The 23,195-nt window shown below is 36.4% G+C and overlaps 1 protein-coding gene across 2 annotated transcripts in view; it reads right to left on the reverse strand.

Annotated features, from left to right (window-relative positions):
* Nucleotides 1-23,195, reverse strand: part of MED13L (mediator complex subunit 13L) — a 274,693-nt gene that overhangs the window by 117,877 nt on the left and 133,621 nt on the right. For both annotated transcript variants that reach the window (XM_081037745.1, XM_081037744.1), the window contains exons 3-4: nucleotides 20,741-20,825; nucleotides 7,983-8,066 (exon numbers count right to left, since the gene is read on the reverse strand). In XM_081037745.1, the coding sequence (XP_080893871.1) occupies nucleotides 7,983-8,066; nucleotides 20,741-20,825 (169 nt within the window). The remainder of the gene's footprint in view (nucleotides 1-7,982; nucleotides 8,067-20,740; nucleotides 20,826-23,195) is intronic.

A 23,195-nucleotide genomic window follows, 5' to 3' on the forward strand; every position in this document is an offset into this window, starting at 1 on the left:
TTCCGGGAGTAACCAAGTAGCTCCTTCCAAAGCAAACCATCTCTCCCTCCAAAAAAATAACAAGCGAACACTCGGAAGAAATAAAGAGCAAGAGTCTACACTGGGAAGAGAGGAATGGCACTGAGTGTCCCTTTTTTTGTGTGTGTTTTCTAAACAGCTGTTCGCATGAGGGCAGATTAAAACACACCCAGTGCTAAAACTAACAGAAACCCCACCTCCGGCCTTACTGGCTTGAATAACCAGAGGAGTGCATTCAAAGAGACCACAGCAGCTAGAAAATGACAGGAAATCCTGGAAAGAAGAGAGTCAGAGATAAAACTGCCAAGTCTCTGGTTGACCCCTGAATTATGTGCAGGGGTCAAATTTAGCCCAGCTGAGATTAAAACAGTGGTTCTCAACCAGGGGCAATTTGGCCTCCCCAGGGACACCTGGCAGTATCTGGAGACATTTTGGGTTGTCAGAACTGAAGCAGGATATTTCCACATCTTGGCTATTGTAAATAATACTGCAATGAACATAGGGGTGCATGTGTCTTTCCAAACTTGTGTTTTCATTTCCTTTGGATAAATACCAAGAAGTAGAATTGCTGGGTCGTATGGTACATCCATTTTTAGTTAAGGAATCTCCCTACTGTTTTCCATTGTGGCTGCACCAGTCTGCAATCCCACCAACAGTGCACCAGGGTTCCCTTTTCTCCACGTCCTCACCAACACTTGCTGTTTGTTGATTTATTGGTGATGGCCATTCTGACTGGGGTGAGGTGGTATCTCAGTGAGGTTTTGATTTGCATTTCCCTGATGATGAGTGACGTTGAGTGTCCTTTCCTGTCTGTTGGTCATCTGTATGTCCTCTTTGGAGAAATGTCTTTTCGTGTCCTCTGTTGGACTGTTTGTTTTGTGACTGAGTTGTATGAGTTTCCTATATCTTGGATATCCACCCCTTCTAGGATATCCCATTTGCTAACAACGTCTCCCATTCAGTGGGTTGCCTTTTTGTTTTGTTGAAGGATTCCTTTGCTGTGTAGCAGCTTTTTAGTTGATGTACTCCCATGTGTTTTTTTGCCTTGCTCGAGGGGATAGATACTGATGTCAAATGGTTTACTTCCTATGTTTTCTTCTAGGAGTTTTATGGTTTCAGGCCTTACATTACCCCTTACTTGGGTCTTTAACCCATTTTGAGTTTTTTTTGTATTTGGGTAAGAGAGTGGTCCAGTTTTCCCAATACCACTTGAAGAAGAGACTGTCATTACTCCAGTGCAGGTTTCACCTCCTTTGTCATAGGTCAGTTGACCATGTAAGAGAGGGGTTACCACTGGGCTCTCCATTCTGTTCCACTGATCTAGGTGTCCATCAATAAATGACTGGATAAAGATACATAGAGATATATAGGTATATACAGACAGAGAGATAGGTGTATCACGTATATATATAATGGGATATTATGCAGCAACAAAAAAGAATGAAATCTTGCCATTTGCCACAACACGGATGGATCTAGAGGGGATTATGCTGAGTGAAATAAGTCGGGCAGAGAAAGGCAAATACCATATGGTTCCACTTATAAACGGAATCTAAAAACAAAACAAAAACAGACTCACAGAAACAGACCAAAGGGATGGTTACCAGAAGAGAGGGGTGGGGGGTGGGTTAAAAAGGGGAAGAAGCATATAGTCAATATGGTAAGACTGCATACCAACTATACCTAAATTTCTATTTTTAAAAAGGAGGTATGTGCTACTGGCATTGTGTAGGAAGAGGCCAGGGACGCTCTAAGCATCCTACAAGGCACAGGACAGTCCCCACAACACACACTTCAGACAAGTGCCTTGAAATAAACTATTTTACAAAGCAGGAGATATATAAGCATTCAATTTAAAATGCAGCTATTTTCTACAATAATCAATGTCATTAATCTGTGATAATTATCTATTGGATATACTGAATACACTTCTATGAATGTTTAGAATCAGTCCCTAAAGTTCATAAAACGAGGGATACTATGGACCACATCCTAAATGAGACTGGAGCTAAGAGAAAATCAAACAGTACTTCCTTCCTGTTACCAAAAGGTTAATCATCGGAACATTCATTCATATATGTCCTGACCCTTTTTTCCCAACCAGGCGGGTGGCCTTTAGCTAAGACATCTTAAGCAAAGGTAAAATAGGCGGTCAAGTGCAGTATGAAACTAAAGAATACTTCAAGTTAACTCCTACTTGGTACCTAAAATTTCCTCTCACCTCTGCCTAATCTGATTATGAATCCCATCACTGAAGTTAATGCAATCCTTCTCTCCACACACATTCTTGAAAACTTTCATACCCTTTGGGAGAGTAATATCAAATCCCATGGAGCGGTAATTTATAAAGGAGTTACTTTCTGCTTACAATAAAACCAAAGACAATATGCTCCTAGAAAAACAAAGAAGGCAAGACACATGCACGGGCACATACATACATATGCGGATGTGCGTGCACGCGTGTACACACACAGACACACACACACGGAAAAAAGAATATAAGACATTTTTAAAATAAAAAATGTGAAAATTAAAGTCCACAGGGATTCATTTAAGTCCCACAAGGTATAATAAATAGTTAACAGAAGATCACCCATATTTCTGGGTGGTTGGTCAGGTGAGCAAAAAGAGCTTTGCTTCCAGCCTAGTGTCAGTCCTCTCGCAGGAATAAAAAAAGGAATTACAACAATGATACCCAAACTCTAGTATATTAAAAAAAAAAAAGGTACATCTCTTACTGTCAGGTATTTAAAATCCTTGTTAAAAGTAGACAGTACATATTAATATTTAAACATTTTATTTTAAAATATGAAAATCAATTGTCAATGTTGAAGATATATGTTTTTACTGTACACTTTTTAGACTGCCTATAGGCCAAATAAAGAATAAAAACTAATGATGATCTCTTTTTGGTTATTAAGAAAAAAAGGAAAGAAAGAATAAAAAGTTTAACTGGAAACCACACAGTTGTTTATCATCACCACTGGCTGACCTGATACTTCAATTAAACTTTCTCTCTTCTATTCATGTTTGTGAAAGTACAGAGTACTCAGTACATGAAACACACTTAAGAATCACAGCCAGTATCACTTAGTTTTATCATAGGCTCTTATGAAATCTTTGTCTCCTCCCTTCCTAGATGCAACAGTTTTCACTTTGCAGCTACTTGTAACAAATATAGCAAGAACTCTACATTCAGTATCTTCATTTCAACTCCCACTGCTAACTCAAGCTACCCACATGAAAATTCAGGACTCCACTGAAACTGCTCATCTTACAGACAGAGTCTGCATAACCGCCCCATCTACTAGACCTCTTAGTATCTGTTTTGTAGGACTCTCCAGCAGACACAGAGAATTAACCTTGAAACTTTAAAAACCCATGGTTTTCGTAACACCAGTCTTCCAGGTTCTCATTTTCCATTGACCTTTCTTAGTCTCTTCTATGTGTTCCTCTGTTTCTACCCATCCTGTAATGTTGATGCTTCCCAGGGCCCTAACGTCGTCCCTCTTTTCACTTTTCACACAATTCTCAAATATATTCAAGTGACAAAATATATAGCACTTTTGATATATCTTCTCCTCCATCAGACAAACTGGAAGAAAGTGACTACATATTTTATAGATCTATGGGGAAAAGAAGCTGTAAAACAATTGTGCATGATTAGATAAGTCCACATTGACCCATGATTATTCTTTTATGGATTGCTCATCAGATAGCTCTTGATAACAGATATGTGGCAAAAAGCCCCACATGTGCAAAGTAAATTCATGAGGATAGCTGAAAAAATGATCACTACTGATCATATATTTCTGAACACGAGGAAGAGAGTCCCTTTACCATTCACACTTAAGTATTTGTTACATGTCTGCTTCGGCTCTAGACAAGGGATCCCCTTTGCCTGCCTTGTCGTGTTTGCATCTCTAGAAGGAAACACAAATGACTAGGCTATAACAACGAGAGCACAGGAGAAAGGATGGGAAGGAAAAGGAGAGCTGAAGAGAAAGAGAGGGTGAGGAAAAAGAGACAAGAGAAGTTTTAAACTGGTAAAAAAAACCATTTTCCCACATCAAAATATTTCATAATTGTATACAAAATCCATTATTTTGGCTCTTAAAACCAAAAGGCAAGGATGTTTCTTGAATATGTACGTTAAGTTGTGTAAGAACATAAAAAAGAAATCAAAGAGATAACCCCAAGCTTAAGAATAAATATGCACATGAAACAATACAAAAGCAGTCAAAATAACACAATGTGTTATTTCCAATGTGTATGTGTGTGTGTATGAGAGAGAGAGAGAGAGAGAAGGAGAGGAGAGAAAGACAGAGAGAGAGCGAGCGAGAGAGCGAGAGAGCGAGCACGTGCGCACACAGCATATACAAAGGAACTCAAATCTCTGCAAGCATGGGAAGCTATTTGGAGTATCATCCAGTAGCAGGGTAGTTTGCCCATGAAGAAGAGAGGGCTAATTAAATAAAAAATGCACTAGCAAGTTGGTTATTTTTGCTCACCAGTATTTGTGTTAATTCAACTACTATATACCTGACACCAGAAAAGATCAAAGGTGCAAACCGTGGGGGCAAGCAATTATTTTGCTAAAAATGGCATTCAAAGACTAAAGTGTATAGACTTAAAATTCTATAGTAATCAAATGTGGGCTGAAACTAGACTAAGGCTAAGTAAGAAAATGAGTACCTCTCCAAAAGAAAGAACCTCCGTGACTGGAATAATTTCTAAATCATTTTAAAAATATATATTTCACTGGTTAGTTTTTAAGCATATAGGGAAGCAAAGGCTTTTTCAAGTTCAATACACTTTAGAAACCACAAATTTTGTATGTTTTATGTCAGTTGTCATAACTCTTTAGGACAAAGCCAGAATCTTTGATAAGCCAAAGTTTTCTTTCCTACTTATTATATTCGCAAGGATATGAATAACAAAAGATATGTCATTATAGAGAAAAATTATATGAATAAATTTATTTTATCTATTTGAGCATGCCTGGTCAATGTGTGTGTGTGTGTGTTTGTGTGTGTGCATATATATGTGTGTGTGTATGTATATACATATAAAATAATTTTTCTAAAATTATCTTGAGCATCACCTCATATCAAACATTAAGAACTCTATTTTAGAGTCCAGCTAATGATTTAGTTTTGCTATCAAGACAGAGAGAAATTATAGCTCAAGATATCATGCTATTAATCCAAAACATATTCATTAGTTACCACTATTGGAATTATTTCAGCTACATAAAATACGCTGTGTGTTAAACTGAACACTATTCTTTAAAACATGTTCCTTTTATTTGTAGCTAATGGAATCAAACAAGAGCATTCCTAAAAATAATAATCTGTGCATAGAATTTGTTTAGCAAATTTTCCTCTCCATTGGTCACTAAACTGATATGTACCAAAAAAAATAAAATAAAATAAGCTTAAAGAAAATTTATTTTTCCTCTTCTTAACTAAATTATAAACCAGACACATAAATTATCTTAATTAATCCTTACAATAATCCTCTAAGTCAGTAATTGCTATTATCAACTGAACAGCAAAAATGAAAAGTTCAGCTCAGGAAAAACTAAACAATTTATCCAAAGGCAAATAACTTGCAAAGGGAAGTACGGGATGGGACCCCAAATCCTGTAACTCTAATGTCTTCCTCCACAGTGTCATTCTGTCCATCTAAAAGGACAACCCCTGAGATCGTGTTTCAATATCCACCAAGAAGCTCTACTTTCCACTCGGAGAATAAAAGTGCCAAAGTCATTACACTTAACAAAGCTTTACTATAGCAAACGCCAACTATTTCAATTCAACCTTTGGTTTAAATTTTTCTAATTGTTAACAATGCCTTCTAAAAGATTTTTTTTTCAAAACCAGTAACTTTTAGGGGAGTCGGGGAGGGCAAAATGGGCAAAGGGAGTCAAATACATGATGACAGATGGAAACTAGACTTTTGGGTGCTGAGCATGCAATAGAGTATACAGATAAGCAAGTTTCAGGGCACATGTAGTGAAATTCTGAAATTCATGTAGTGTTATTAACTAATATTACCGCAACAAAAAAATCATTAATATTTCTACACTACAAAAAAGAAGTTCCACATTCAATCAAGAGCATACAGTCTAACAACAAGATAATCCAATTGCACTGCTCAGACATCAACAGCCTCCCCAGTCATATAAAATCAAATGTCCAAATATATTACATGTATTGTTTACATGTGGTTTGCTAAAGTTAGGGAGACTTTGGGATCTAAATGAAATACAGAGGTATACAATCTCTATTATAAAATAGACTGATAACTACATTTGACTTTTAAACATTATTTTTACTATTAAACTATTAATTGCTACTCCTTCAATCACTATTTTATTTCCACATTTCGTTTCCTCTTATCCCTCAAATTCCTGTCAAATCACCATCACATAAACAACCTCTAACTGTTGACCGAAAGATTTAGGACTGGCTCAGTAAATTCATCAGTGACCAGTTGTGAGAATGATAAAGAAGATCACTGTGCTACAGCAATTAGATATTTAACCATTCAGACTCATCCACATTCAAAGTCAAAACCTTACCCATTCAGAAAATCTAAACCGCCTAGAAATTTAAGGAAAACATTAAGATTAATTATGTCCATGGAACACATGCATTAGATCAAATAAAAGAAAACAGTTCTCTCCGTTAATCAAAGCATCTGTAAACAGAATCACTCTCTCACAAACCCATACACACTGGCGCCTTTAAATCCTTATCCTTTTTCAGGCAAAGTTTGATATAAATGATACCTATGTCTTATTTAAACACAAGCTTTTAACAAATCCTAATGTTTTTAAATGTACTAAAGAAGGGGAAACACTTCAAGGAAGTTCATGGCAATTTAGGGAAAAAGTTGCCGGGCCCTAATTTATCTGATTTGAAAAAAGAAATCCAAATTTTCATAAATTTAGTTAATGAGCAAATTCCAAAACCGAAATTTCATCAAAGCTTCAAGACATACAGGTTGCAGAGAAGGTTGCTAATTAATCTCTGGTGGGAACAAAGAAGTTAAGAAAGTAAAGCTTCCACAAAAAAAAAAAGAAAGAAAGAAAGAAAGAAAGAAAGAAAGAAAGAAAAAAAAGAAAGTAAAGGTTCCAAAAGAGGCAAGAGTTGACAGCTGAAATTCTGGCAAACTACCCAAAAGATCTAACCTTAGAGCTACCATATAAGGCTTCAAGAGCTCTTCTCTGCAGCCAGAAGCTGGGACCCTTAGCTTAGGAGAAGTTCACGGATAGTAAAATAGGATTAAGATTGTGTACCCTGCTCTTTGAAAATAAAATAACCACCATCAACTTATGATTTCAATTAAGTCTATGCTGTGTACAGAGGTAAGTGAGATTTGCAAATATTTGATTTTGAGGGTTTTGGTTGATTCTGGTTTGACTTATCTAAAACTTCACGCTTTTTCAGTAAAGAACTGCCTTTGAAGCCATGTATATAATAAATGATGGTTAAAAGTTTAGCATGTTTAGAGAAGTAATTAACAGTTCTGTTTTGACAACTGTCAAGGAGTGTTGACTAACTTTTAAGGGGCATTAATCAATCCTATAAATAGTGTCACCATTTGAATTCACTTGACTGTTTTTAAGGTTATGCCATGTAACACTTTAAGGAAGGAAGCTAAAGAAGGATAATAAAATAACAAAAAAGAATATTTCAATTAAAAATAGTGTGGCGATAAGGGTCTTAGACACATGCATTATTGATAATTATCTTTCTAGTCCAATTTTTAATAATCCACAAAAATTTTGTAATACAGTATTTAACAAAATGCAATCCAGAACTCTACTTTCGTACATATAAACTACTAACATTATTAGAAAATAAATAAATAAGCTGTGTCCCCCCCGCCCCCCTTTCCCCCAAGATAGTTGCAGTCAAGCAAAAGAAACCAAGGAACCAAATCTAAAGACTCACCTTTTGTTGACTGGCTTTTCATCCTTTTCATAGGGTCGGACAAACCATTTCCCAATCCTAACGAAGTTCTTATCCATGAGGCACCTACAATAATTACATTAGTAATTACTTTCATAGTTTCAGTAACAAATTAACAAGTCATTGCATCAATAATCACAGAAGGCATACACCACTGAAAATAAAAACGCCACCAATTAAACTGTCAAAATGTTTCCTTATCACTTAAAACTTTTACGTTATACTTACTGAAAGAACTTTCTGATTTTGGGCATAGATTTTTATTATATGTTATTCTTACCCATGTAAAAATAACTAAGTGCAATTAATTGGTTAATGTATTCCAAAACATCGTCTTACACTTCCGAATTACTTCAAATCCAGTCACACTTCTGTATTACTTCAATTCTTGTGTCGTCAAGAATGCTGAGAAAGCAGGTAGAATTTCTTAAGAGCACTTCAGGGATATCCTTCCAAGACACCGGTGCCCATTTTGCAAGTTTTAATACTGGTTCCTTCTTGCTTGGCATGTGATAGGCAACCATTCGCAAGGCTCTCCGGGGAAAATAGATAAACAAAAGCACAGCCGAGCTGTCCTACTCGAGTATTTTCCTTACGCAGGCATGGGGAAGCACTTGGTTCTGGCTGTGCAAGAAAAGGAGGCATTACAGCCATTTCTTCAATAACCAGTATTTGCCATCCGTATATCTAAGTAGTGCCCTGCTTCTGTTTCAGGACGTTTTGTGTACATTGTGCTTCAATGGCAAATCATGGGGTAATCTTTCTGAAGACATGCTAGGTGGCACTTGAACTCAACTCACGTAATACCAAAAAGGCACACAATTCAGTGGCAGTGACAACAACACAGACAGCCGGGACCGAGTTCGCTCATGTGAGGCAAATGACAACTCGATCCTAACTACCACTGGCCAATCGTGAGAGGCCACCATTTATAAGGAGCCTCTCTGATTTCAAAAATATAAATATATATACATATATATACACATATACATAAAACGTACATTTTGAAATTGATGAAATACAGCACACTCTAACATGATTCAGTGACATGACAGACTGTGTAAGAAAATCCACCAAAAAGCTTGATGTAATTCTTTTATACAAAGTTCTACCGACCAGTAAAAGAGCTGTGCAGAATATCTTCATTCAATATTCAGCCAATTCTGCACGCGGCCTGTGCCTCTGTAATTCCCACGCCATCCAGGAGGATGGAAGCCATTCAAGCCTTCACCCAACTCCTTCCAGGTTAGATGGGTGAGCAAATGGCAATGGCTTCTGCCGGCCACGGTGTAACTCTCCCTGGGCAGAGCCAATGTGCAGTACCGTGGCATCCAAAAAGTCACTGGCTTCAACTGACTTTATTTTGAAAATGAATTTCTACAACTATATTCCTTGCTCACAGTGAAAAAAATCATTTTCAAAGCAACCCAATCTTTTTTCCTAAGATTATAAATTAACTTTCTTTCTAGAGTTAGAGACTACGTGGCTCCATTTAAGTTAGTATAGAAAATGTGGAATACCCAGGAAGGTGAAAAGTACTCAAGAAATGAAACCGAGGAAGTATCTCCAATTGATTCCCTGGCTAAGGAGACCGGGTTGCATTTTGTAGCTAGGCTACATATTGTGTCTGCTATCAGGTTCCTTCCTCCAATAACAGCTACGACCATCACTACTGCCGTTACTGTGTCTGATTAACCAGCACAGCGTACCATTTAATTACTGGAATAATTATGTGGGGTAGATGTTACAATGTCAGTTTTCATACCTGAAGCAGCTAAGGCACAGTGAGAATGTCGCCGAGACAAGGTCACACAGCTAGTCAACAGCAGGGCTGTCAGGACTGAGCCCAGGTGTACCTGACCACAGAACCAGGCCATTTTATTACCATAACTACTCTCGCGTTGTCACATTTTCTCAGATTTTTCATGTTTAACATACAGATGCATCTTACAATTGATGGGTTTAATGTTCCTTTATTCTCCAAAAGCTGTTATATGTAAATCGAAGATGTATTTTAAAATCAGTATTGCTTAGAATGAAAGCAATAGGGCACTTCTTAAGGTACAGAATCACATCAAACACTAAACACTGTCTTCTACTGACACACATCCTTACTTAATAAATACCATTTTAAATAAAGTATTCATTCTCTCATATACATCTTAAAGGTCACAATGCAAAAGAATCATTTATTCAACAACAGAGAAAACAACATTAATTTATAGTTCATGGATAGAAAAAAAATCCAGGTAAAAAAAAAGCAGATGAAATATCTCTGACTAAAGACAACATGTAAAGTTTGTTTTAAAACCCTTGCCCTTCTATGAAGTAAAAGCCACCAACTTTATTTGCTGATTTCCTTCCAGAACAGACCAGGGGTTGAGGGGCGTAGGAGCAGCACAGTACACAGCCAAGACCACTCCAGGGCAAAAGCAAAAAGCTAATGAAAATAATACCTGAGAGGCTACCTCTGTGTTAATGTACCTCCTGGAGTTCCCACTACAGATGGTACTTTTTTGTCAGGCAATGTCAACAAAAAGTTAGTATGACTAATACACAAACCAGTCATGGAAACTACTGATCCTTCAATCAGAAAACCATCTGGTTCCAAATGACAAGCATAAATTACGTATGTGATTTTCATGTTAATCGGTTTCTATGTGATCAGTGATTTCCTACACACTGAAAGGAAAACATGAGAACACAGAATTGCATTGGATGAAGTAATGTTTTTAATCAGTTTTCTAAGTGCTGGATTTGCAACTAACGTCTCTGCAATAAGGGAGCAGTTCCAAGTCGTCAGCAGTGATATAGCCAAAATTTAGCTAAGTTACCAGGTATCTAAGAGAAGGTGGGCATCAAATTGGTGAAAGTGCTGAGTACTATGCTCCCTTTCTCTGTCCTGACCCCCAACCCAAAAGAGAATTAATTGGTCAGTTAGATGGAGTGATGGGTTAAGTATGTCAGCAAAGTCTCCTTTTACTCGAGAAACACGTAAAAAGAACTCAGCAACTATCACTATCAATTTCTACACTCTTCAGTCTCCTAAATCTCAACTCTGGCCAGTCCAGAAAACAATCTCAATCTCTCTCTCTCTCTCTCTCTCTCTCTCTCTCTCTCTCTCTCTCTCTCTCTCTCTCTCTCTCTCTCTCTCTCTCACACACACACACACACACACACACACACACACACACACACACACACACACACACAGAGCCTCTTAGAGCAGACAGTACAGAAAGTACTTCTTCTACCTGGTTTTGCACTTTGAGTCATGGGAAGAAACGGGAGCGAAGTGGGGTGCCTTTCCAAGGAAGGCAGTTCTAGCGCCTGATGACACCGGGGCCAGGTGGCTCACCAGTACACTACACTGAGGCACTGAGCCCCTGGGTCTCAGCCACTTTGGGGTCATGAATCTGTGGTTTTAAAAAAAAACCTAAGGAAAGTTATTCTATCTCTATAGACTCTTTTCCCTGAAAAGTGTGCAGAAGAGCAAAACATTGCCTATCATTTCAGACAGAGCTGGTGAGCTTTCTGAAGCAGATCCTACATTAAGAACTTCCATTCATCGCTACTAGCGCTGCTTTTCGCCTGGAATCCCTCTCTTTTCCCAATCTATCCTTTCCTCCTCCCTATCATTTAATTCTGTTCATCTTTCCCGTCCCAGATCAGTCTGCTCAGTACTCTAACACCTACAAATCAACAACACACTCACCACTGAGTTGTAATAATTCATTTCTATGGCTCTTTTCTGCCAAGAAACTATGAGCAATTTGGGGACAGAGACAGTATCTATCTTATTCGCTGACAATATTCAAAAAATATTTAAGTGCCTATTATGTAATATGCTTTATGTTCTGCTCTATACTAGTATGTGCTCAATAAATATCTCAGAAATGAATGCTATACTCCAAGGACTGTTTTCCTATTCATAATACAATATCGTTATTCTTCTTGTTTGTAACCACTGATCACGAACGCCGCATCCTGGTATCTTAATTTTCTCATGTTTATGTGTTCTCACTAAGAGGACACTCAATGTTTGAGGGGAAAAAAATACCTATTTCACTTCTTTGTAGCCATCAATTCTCACTCCAGATTAAAATCACAGTAGTACTCAACAAAGAGGATAGCAGAGCTGCTCACAAATGTTGTGGAAGACTAGCGTTGCTGCCCATATACTTTAATTATACTTGAAGAAGAGAATTAAGTAAATCTTTTAGAGAGAATTCTAAGATTAAAAAAACTGAAAAATCTCAGAAGCATCATTTCCCCTCTCCATACTTTATCAACCTTTATTATTTTTGAGGGGGAAAAAATTATATTTAACTTGACAAATAAATAAACCTAGCAGACATACTCCATCTGCCGAAACCTGCTGCAAGTCAACATCATAAACAGTGCTAAGAATATGTATCAGTTAACCCTGGCTGTTCGCTCCGTAATCCCAGGCAGTATCATTGAGATTTTCAAAGCTACCTTACTATTGGGGCCGGCCCGGTGGCTCAGGCGGTTAGAGCTCCGTGCTCCTAACTCCGAAGGCTGCTGGTTCGATTCCCACATGGGCCAGTGGGCTCTCAACCACAAGGTTGCCGGTCGACTCCCGCAAGGGGTGGTGGGCTGCACCCCCTGCAACTAGCAATGGCAACTGGACCTGGAGCTGAGCCGCGCCCTGCACAACTAAGACTGAAAGGACAACAACTTGACTTGGAAAAAAGTCCTAGAAGTACACACTGTTCTCCAATAAAGTCCAGTTCCCCTTCCCTAATAAAATCTTTAAAAAAAAAAAAAAACAAACTACCTTACTAGTAATATGACATAATTCTGTCAAGCAGAACAATATTATTTTGCAAGATCACTACGTGACTCCAAATTTATAAAATGTTCTTCAAGCAATAGTTCTAGGAAAGAATTTCTCTTTAGAAATATTTCTCTTTAGAAATAATTCCCAGATATACTCCCAGATACTACCGTCCCCCCGACAAATCACTGTATGAAGAAGAAAAGCAGCTGCTGAAAACAAATGAATTAAGAGAGTGTGTCCGCACACACGTACACACACGTTTCTGTGCAGTGCCACGTGGCTCTACATAATTAACTACAAGAGCAACTTGACTCGAGGCTGCTAAGTCCCAATCTCTAACCCCAAAGCCACGGGCAGACCTCATGTAAGACCACAGGTGCCACAGCAGCAGTCACAGCCTAACTCAGCAAGCCATTTCCCACCTGGGGCAGTGAGAAGGAAGCCACCACGGGCTCTGGCTCCTTCTGTGCCCTGCAAATTATGACATTATGGTGGTATGAGAGTTTTCATAGGTTATAAAGTCCAACGATAGTATTCCTCTGCCACACTCTCTACCAAAATGCACGTTAGTGTTGTGTCTAGTTACAGAGCTGCTCAGGTAGACTAAGATTTATGTCACTTCACACCAGGACAACCTCACCAGCATCAAACCTCCACTTTATCACTCTAATCTGTGTCAAATACATATGCAAAAAAATTGCAATAATCCCAATCCCCAACCAAATAATAGAAACCCATATAATTTAGGGGCTGAAATTTTCAAGTGGTTCCTTCCACTTCCATTACTTTGGGTCCTTACTATGCCCTATGGATGCTGCCTCCTCCAACCAAGCAAACCCCGTTATTCCCATCCTCTCTAAAATCTCTGTAAAGTTAGGCTCTTTTATATGTATGCCTAGCCTCACCTGAAACGTCCATTCCAATGAACTTCCAAAAAACTCTCCTCTAGTTTCAAACTTTCAGTGTCTAATCCCATTAACCAACACACACACGCACGCACACACGCACGCAAAGTCATAATTGTTCCCTGACCTAAAAATATTAAGTAAATAGATAAACTGATTAGTATTAGAGTGAACATGTTTCTCTGTTCATCGACAGTTAGATACTACTATGTGTTTTCATTCACTTGTATCCATAATGTCTAATGTCTTTTCCTGTAAAGCACAAGGCCCTTAGGTCTAAAGACTCATTTCCCTCCTATCCTTTAGAGAACTGCATACTGTCACAATTCAATAAAATGGGATTTTACTGATTACTCTTGTCCTGCTCCTATTATCACATTATACCCAAGGACTCTCAATGTTGTGACGTTAAATTACTATTTCTTAAACTAGGGCTGTACCTAACCACCATGCTCTAGTGAAGATATTTATTAATATTTTGAAGTCTAAGGACATTGCTCATTTGCCCTCTGATTATCACCTCTACTGGATCACAACACCACATGACATTAAAAACCAGTAATTTATAAATATAACGTTATTGTTATAATTATAATTCCAATTTTCATGTTATTTTTACTGTACTTTTCCAAATGAATATCTTCACTCTAAACACCAACTCTTGGCAAACCAAGAGGCAATGGGCCAAAGGCGATTTTATAGCTGTGTTATAAACTACTGAGGGGTGAATATGCTGACAATCTGTTAGGAAAACAGCGAGTGGACTACTACTCTGAAGGGTCATTATGTTTTACAAACGTCAAATACCCACAGATTAAATTCTCCCTAAGTAAGCACCAGCAGGAGAGAGCAAGCAGGAGAGAGGGGGCAGGAGAGAGCAAAACAGCTTCAAAAGACCCATGCAATCTTCTATTGTGTGCAAAAAACTGATTTGCATTTTAAAGAAAAAAATCTTTTCCATCAAAATCAGCTTATGTTTTATTCTAAAAACTTAAGAAAATTAAAGTATACTACCAGACATAATGCCAATATGACAGCATTATGCCAGACATTTTTAAAGTATTTCTACAAAGCTCCACAAGGAAGATTTTCAAATAAGTCCCATATGTGGTGCAAATCATTGAGAAAATAATAAAAAATCTGGGTGATGTGAACAACACATATTTCCTGAGTTTGTTTTTTTTTTAAAAAAAAAACACAAACAAAAACTATTTAACCCAAAGTTTTACTTCATTTAGACAAAGTTAGGTGAGAAGGATATGGCATATTATGAAAACTATCAATTATGACACAAGAGTAATGGCCATTAAATCTGCAATACTAAAAATGCCAAATGAAGAAATACCTAAACAAAAGATTACAGATTTCTGTTTTCCAAAATCTACTCAAAAGTACTTTTCCATTAGTGAGGATTATGAGACAACCTAGACTTAAAATACTATGTGTTAACAATTGTCACCCCAATAAATTAAAAAAAAAAATACTATGTGTAACCTTCAAGAAGTTCATTATAAACACATAACAAAATTCCACTAAACTACAAAGACTGACGAGAACAATCTGAACTAGTACATTATTGGGGTTGGGGTGGGGGAGATTGAGCACAAGAAACGGGGAGGAGGAAGAGATTAGCAGAGATTCTATATAAGTGAAATTAGCAGAGATTCTACATAAGTAAAAACCAAATTAATGATATTTTATCATTCTGGGCATTTTGCCAAAAAGGGACAATAGATCATTAAAAAATAGGAAGGACACTTCCTTTCCCAGAAGAGAGGAAGAGTAAACATGACTACATGATATAAAACTATAAAAGGTGTGACTATTCAAATATTGAAATGCTAAGAAATCACAAGGGAAGAAAAAGACTAAAAGAGGCCAATATCACTCAAAGTTTTTAAAAGCATGTATAAATACATCCCTAACTGTGTTTTAGAAACATAACCAGCACCTGTTCGGAGGACAGATTATTATAAGGGACAAGACCTCGAATGAGAGGATGGCAGATTGTATCCTTTCCCCAATGTGTGCTGTCCCTCCTTCTCCCACTCATAGCAAGCTGGGCCGGGTAACTTTGGTACCTCCTAACACAAATAGATAATCCTTTCTCATCAATTTGACTTTAAATTTAGCTTGGTGGTAAATCTCTTGGCCAGTGAAATGTGAACAGAAATGCCGTACGCCACTTCTGACAGAGGCTTCAATGGGCTATTACGTATTGTACCATTGCCATCTTCCAGGAGCCCAGTCTGTGACAGGGCTGCCCCATCAACAAGATTCTGGCTTGGTGGGAACTGCACATAGAGCAGTGCTGCAGTAAATGACTCACGGAGGACAGGCAGCATGAGCGAGAAATAAATCTCAACTGTTGTAAGATTGGAAGATCTTTTAAGTCTTTTGTTACTGCAGCATAACTGAGCCTAACCTGATTAATGAAAGAGGCCACTATAATACTTCATGAAACACATGACGTCTTAAAGTAGGCCGGGGGCAATCAGAATGAAGAGAATGGGACTGACTAAAAGAATATCTGGAAGGCTGGAGGAAAGGTTGGGTGGCGGTGGGGGGTGGGCTCAATGTTATATAAGAACCACAAACAATAAAAAAATAAATAACTGAGGGGACCAAGATATTACACAGGCCATCACATGGAAGTAGAATTAGATGAATTACACGTGAGTCCCACAGAACAGAATTAAGATGCAGAAACGAAAGTTACAGGGGACAGATTTCTGCTCAGCATAAGAAAGACTTTCTAACAATGAGTGCTCTCTAAAGATAAAAAGAACTCCTTTGGGAGGCTGTGCTCACATAACCGGAAGTATTCAAGGAAAAAATGAATGGTCACATAAAAAAGGATATTTTAGAATGGGATTCCAGAATTACCTGGGTAAACAGACTGACTTTTAATGTTGTATCCAACTCTGAAAATAGAAGTAGCAGTACTTCTATTAGTTAATAGCGATTGACCGCTTATTATATATGACCACTTATTATAGTGAGAAAGGTACTATGCTGAACAAAACAACCCTTCACTGTCTCATCGGTAAAGAACTCAGTGAACTTGAGTCCCTCTCCCAAGTCAGTTCTGTATATACAGTTATATAATTAGCAGAGCAGAGACCCAAAATCTCTCCTGTCTCTGAAGGGAGTGAGAAAATGGACTTCTACAAAGTTATGATACGTAACGATTTTTTATACAGATATGTAAACTCAAAGCCAGATATGTTAGCGGCCATCTGACACCTTGACGGAAAATGCTCTTGAGTAAGCAGCACTGAGGGTTTTGTTTTTAATGGACAAATGATATTAGTTGAATGTATACAATACAGTATGCAAATATTGAAGAATTACAGGATAAATGAATAAATGAAAGATAAAATATTTAAAGTCGCGTTACCTTAGAATTTAAAATATTCTACACAGCATTGATATAGTATTACCTCAGCACCAATCAGTAATAATAATAAATGAAACTACCTTATTCTGTGTGAAGTTCACAATGTTACCTTAATTTCTGTAGTGAAATTGTTTTTAATAAACCACTGCAGTGATTCTGTATACACTAGCAACTACCATGTTTCGGAAGGAACATGGATTTATATAACTTCTGCTTAGCTTCTCAAGGTAGTTAATGAAAATCCCTTTTAGTTCAACAAAACCACATACTAAAAAATAAAAAGCATAAATAATCAATCAGAGGTACAAGCTTTTTAATATGCAAACTAAGAAAAAAATGGTGTGGAAGCAGAGACACTCCAAGTGATAGGTTACTTGATGATCTGTTTCAATAACCGCAACTCAGGGTTTCACACTAGAAACTCAAAACACTCACACTGGGAAACCAAGTCAATCTTATCTGAATAAAAATGGAAAGGCCTAACAGAAAATTGCTAGGAGTAAGAAAGAAATCTGCATTTCAATCAATTTAGGTTGCAAATAGACAAATGGTCTAAGCTATGGGAAGAACCAAAGGACAGTAATGTATTAGCCAACCAAGTTCTGTTGACTATGAATAAACAGAGCTAAAAACAACCATTTACAATGCTTCCCTGCCTCATGAGTAGGGTCATTTTCATTCATAAAACACAGTTACCTAAGTTATTTTAAAGGACAAAAGAATTATTACAAATTTTCAAAAGAATCAATCTCAACTCATCCATTCTAATTGTAATAAGGAAGCCAAACAGCTTCACTATTAATTATTTTCTAAAAGAAGCCCTGTCTTATAGGAAGATTCAAATCAAAATATGCAAAATAGTAAATGTATGGGGGAAATGAACGAATGATTATTGAACATTAACAATAGGTCAAGTATTAGGCGGCACACATCACATCAGGCACATCACTCAAGGTGCACAGCACAACACCCTTGACTTCATTCCAAGGGTGTGAACTAAGGCTTAACGAGTCAGGGTAACTGCCCAGGTAACAGGCCCTGAAATCCAACGAAGGTCTCACACAAAGTTCATGGCAGATTGCGTATATCACAATGAACTTTCTGATAAAATAATAGATCATCTTGATTTGGACTTTAATTTTTATCACAAATTCTGATTCATGAGCACAGAATAAATGAATTATCTGCATTTCCCTTCTCTGTCTGTTTTTCCGCTCTTCTAATTTTCTTCCAACAACAAAAAAAGAAACATGCTACCTTTTAAAACACAAAAGACTGAAAAGAATATAATGCAACCATAAATTCATTAACAATTATTTTTCTGAAAATTGTAATCGAAAAAATAACAGTGAACTACAATTTTTAAAAATATGTACTTTGTTCCATATATATTAAAAACTTATGTAAAAAAGATAGTGATAAAAGGTACATTAATTACCATATAGATATAGGACTTGATTCTGGTATAAGATTACAGAAACAGTGAAATTTTCCCCTTTTTCCTGAAGGAACTTTGTGTGAACTTGTGCTTTGTTCTGTTTTGCAGTGGGAGAAATAATTACCAAATATTTGGAATATTTAAGAATACTTAACTCTTAAAATCAATTCTTCTAAAATATACTGCCCTTAGTAAACAGATAGCCTCTAGGCCTATTCTAAATCACAGAGACAGAAACTAAAGTTCAGAATAAAAAATAGATGAATTGGGGGAGAAAGGTCTTTCTGAGTGACTTATGACAACTTATTCTGAGTGACAACTTATCATCTGCAGCTTAAGAATCCTAAGCAGTGATACTATAGTGATGTTACCTTTGATAAAAGCTTGAATAAGAAACTTAATGATACCGTGTTTCCCCGAAAATAAAACCTATGTGGACCATCAGTTCTAATGCATCTTTTGGAGCAAAATTATTATAAGACCCAGTCTTATTTTACTATAATATTAAGACCGGCTCTTACATTATCTTATATATAATAAATAATTCAACCACAAATTCATTAATAATTATTTTTCTGAAAATTGTAATTGAAAAAATAACACAGTGAACTACAATTTTTTAAAATATGTACTTGTTCCATATACATTATAATATATATAAGATAATATAAGACCCAGTCTTACATTAATTTTTGCTCCAGAAGATGCATTAGAGCTGATGGTCCAGCTGGGACTTATTTTTGGGGAAACACAGTACTACAATGTCCTTCAGCTTTGATCACCTAAAAGTACCATATATAAACTCAAGAAGGGAAGTGAATAAAGTTTTTCCCGTAGAACTAACCCATTCTTTTTCATCCATCCCGCCCCTTAAAACACCATCCAGAGCCTGAACACACTGTTATGCCAGAAAGTAAAGAGGTGCTCAAATAATGATGAGAGTAAGTCAAAAAAACCATAGCAGCCATCATGAAGGGGGTTCCTCCAGCCAAATATGAAAGAGCATATAAAAATAAATAATGGTAATAAATCATATAATCCACTGAGGAAAAGACATCCATTTTTCCAAATTTATACAGATATAAAGATTAAGGGAGATAGATAAAATACATACATACATGAGGGTGGAAAAGCTCTTCTTTGCAACAGAGTGCCGACTAATAAAAGTAGAGGGAATGGTGTCATTTGAGAGTTAACATTACACCCACAATTAGTACCTGATTTGGACAAGGACCACCGGTCAGTACAGGCTAGAACAAGTGAGTCAACATTTGGTAACAAACAGGATAATCATACAATCTCATTGGACCTGACCACGAATTACTAATTATAAAGGCAGAGCTAACAAAGACCATAATTAATAAGTATGTATTAATTTACAGTGGAGAAACCACCTCCAACAAGTGATCAAAATTAAAAATGGGAACCTGAAGTCATCGGCCTCCTGCTATGAAACACTGAGAAGGATACCACATCACTTCTATGGTATTCCTACTAAAAAGCATGACCTGAATCTAAATAAGAGGAAACTATCTCAAATTGAGGGACTTTATATAAAACATAAGGCCTGAACTCATCCCAAATGTCAATGTTGAGAATGAAAAAGAAAAGCTAAGGAACTCTTCTAGATTTAAAGAGACATGTAAACAAAATATAACATGTGATCACAGATTGGATCTTGGGGGAAGGGAGGTTAAGTTATAAAGAACATAATTGGGACAACTGATAACACCTGAGTTGAACTACGGATTAGGTAATAGCAATTTATCAATGTTAAATTTCCTAACTTTCATAATTGTAGTGTGCTTATATGAGAGGATATCCTTGCACTTAGGAAATGTACACCTAATAAAAAAACAATCTCAAGTGCGTGAATGACTCTTAGGTGGTTCAGGGAATAATACACACACACACACACACACACACACACACACACATTAATTATAAAGCAAACTGGGCAAAAGAAAAACTACTAGTGAATATGTGCAAAGGATATATGGAGTCCATTGTGTTACTCCTGAAAATTCTCTAGCTTTGAAATTATATCAATATAAAAAGAAACAAGCGATTTACATACTTTTATTTTTATAAAACCTTGTGTGAAAACGTTCTGAGAACTACAGGAAATGCTCCGAGTATCTAGCATGACACTTGGATGTCTCAGAGCCACTTTGACGGTGTTCCTTCTCTTACCTTTCTAACAGATTGTGGATCGCTTTGAAGAGCAGCGTCCGACATTCATAGGAAAGGCCATTTTCCCAGAGTCCTTCTTCCACAACTGAAAAAAATAAAACAAAACAAAACAAAACAAAATGAACCAGTAAGCAGGGCATCAAATGAAAATAAATTTCCAAAACATTTTTCTAAAGCAAAGTGAATGAGTGAATGTAAATAAATCATCTCACACTGAAAAAGAGAAAGGAATTTAAATACTTAACCAAAGTTATAAAATACTTTTGTACAAAAGGAAGTATGTGTTTAGATTTTAAAGTCTTTGAAATGCAGTCATGGTACAACCCCCCACCCATAAAAATCTTTACAACCTGCTTTTTAAAGTTTGAAATTATTCGAAATTCTCAAATTAATCTTTCCTACCTTATAGTGTCACAATGGCTAATTTTGTTAAAGTTCTATTAGAGGTATTTTAAAAGAATTAATACCAAAGTTGTCATATGTATTTTCAGAGGGTAAATTTAAACAAAAATATATCCAAAAATGTCAGAGTTACACAAAATTTTCTAAATGTTGAAAGCAATATATGAACAGAATTTTAAAGACATGATTTTAGGGAGAATGTCAGAAAATTAAAACTGAATATAACATTAATTTATTTCCTGAATTCATAATTTCATTAATGTTTGACATTTGGGGAAATATCGCACTTGCCTTTCAAATATAACACTAAGCCACAAGTAACTCTAACACCAAGAGAATCCAACAGACTAACAATATCCCATGCATTCCTAACATTCTTTTCATATATAAAAAGATGTAAAACACCCTAGAGAAGTTGGCTAATTTTCTTTTAAATTATATTAGTTCAATTCAAGATAGCAAAAAATTGGAAGGATGGAAACATTTGCAGAAGAAAATTTCCTCTCTCTTACTTGTTATCTTGACAAAAGCATTCACAAGAGAAAATTCTGACAATTAAAACACATGTTAAACCCATAATGCATTTTTAATGCTTTTATCACACTAATAGACATCTCAAAATGCATCTGCATAGTCTCCAATCAGAAAGAATTTGAAGAGTGTATTTATATTCATAAAGTTTATCTAAAGGACTTTTTTTTCCATGATAAAACTGGATATTTTTTTGTCTTCATATGCCAAATAACTTATTTCCTGCCTATGTAGCTCATCATGATTTACCAAATTTTCCCAAAGCAATCTCTGGCAGACATATTTGATTCATAACTACAGAAATGGAAATAAAATGCTACACATAAGCAAACATTCAACTAACAACAGATTGTCTCTATTCAGGAGAAACCATCCAAGTTTTCTACAATTCCCTGAAGGTGTCATGAATCTCTATCCTCACACATTTACCTTTTGGGTAGAGCTTTTCCTGGATAAGAGTCCTAACATTTAAATAAAAGAAACGCCCTATATTAATTAGCTTTCTTTTCCTAATGAGTCTCACTGACTCTAAGATACCATCAATTTTAACACGCACTATTATTTTATATATCATTGGGGGTAGATGGGTGGGAGAAAGCTGCCAATTAAACTATAAGATAGTTCTTACCACTTACAATTTTTAATTTGTAATTAAAGAGCTCCTTTAGATTTAACGAAATATATGTTTCAATTATCATTGTACATACATAAAACAAATAATATATTCAAAGAAATAAGTTAAAAATTAATAAAACTTCGTCAATATTCAAAGTCTAACTCTTCTGAATCACTTTTCAACTCAGTCACCTGTGTCACTATTTTCCTACATAATCGTCTTTCATGCCATAAAAAGTATCTGTGACGCAGCATTTGTCAAATGGGCATCCAGCTCTTCTTTCCAAGATTTTCTTCTAAGCTGGTAATACCTACTCTGCACATGTAAAAAAAAAATCTTTGATAATTAAAATCTTTAAACATACTTTAAAATAGAACTACAAGCCTCAATAAATTCCTAAGCGAAATTATGAACACTGTGTCATTTCCTTCAACCATCCTTTCTTTTTCCTTTTACTTTCTGTTTTTCTTGATATACTTGAAAGCAAATCCCACTCCTACATACTTTGGTATACATCAAATCAAATCTAAACCAAGTCTCTCAATTGTCTCTCAAGTTATACGAGTATCTCTTCAGTCTATTTAATCTACAACGGCTCATCTCCTTTTTTTCAAACATGCCACTAAGTTATTGAAGAAGCCAGGCCAGTTGTCTTACAGAATACTCACATTCAGGTCTAATTGCCTCCTCCTATCAGATTTTAATGTTGGTGCTACTTTGACCTTAACAGAAGTAAAAGAAAAGTTCTCACACAACAACCAGAACTCTGTTTCTTCCTCAGATGGTCCTCAAACACTCTGCTAACTGAGATGCTGAAGATGTGTAGCTGTTCGGTAATGTAACATGGAATACTCAACAAGTTGGCGCACGCACAGTCAATGACGACTACATCACAATTTTATGATT

This window comes from Rhinolophus hipposideros (genome assembly GCF_964194185.1).
Source record: "Rhinolophus hipposideros genome assembly, chromosome: 24".
NCBI classification, from domain to species: domain Eukaryota; kingdom Metazoa; phylum Chordata; class Mammalia; order Chiroptera; family Rhinolophidae; genus Rhinolophus; species Rhinolophus hipposideros.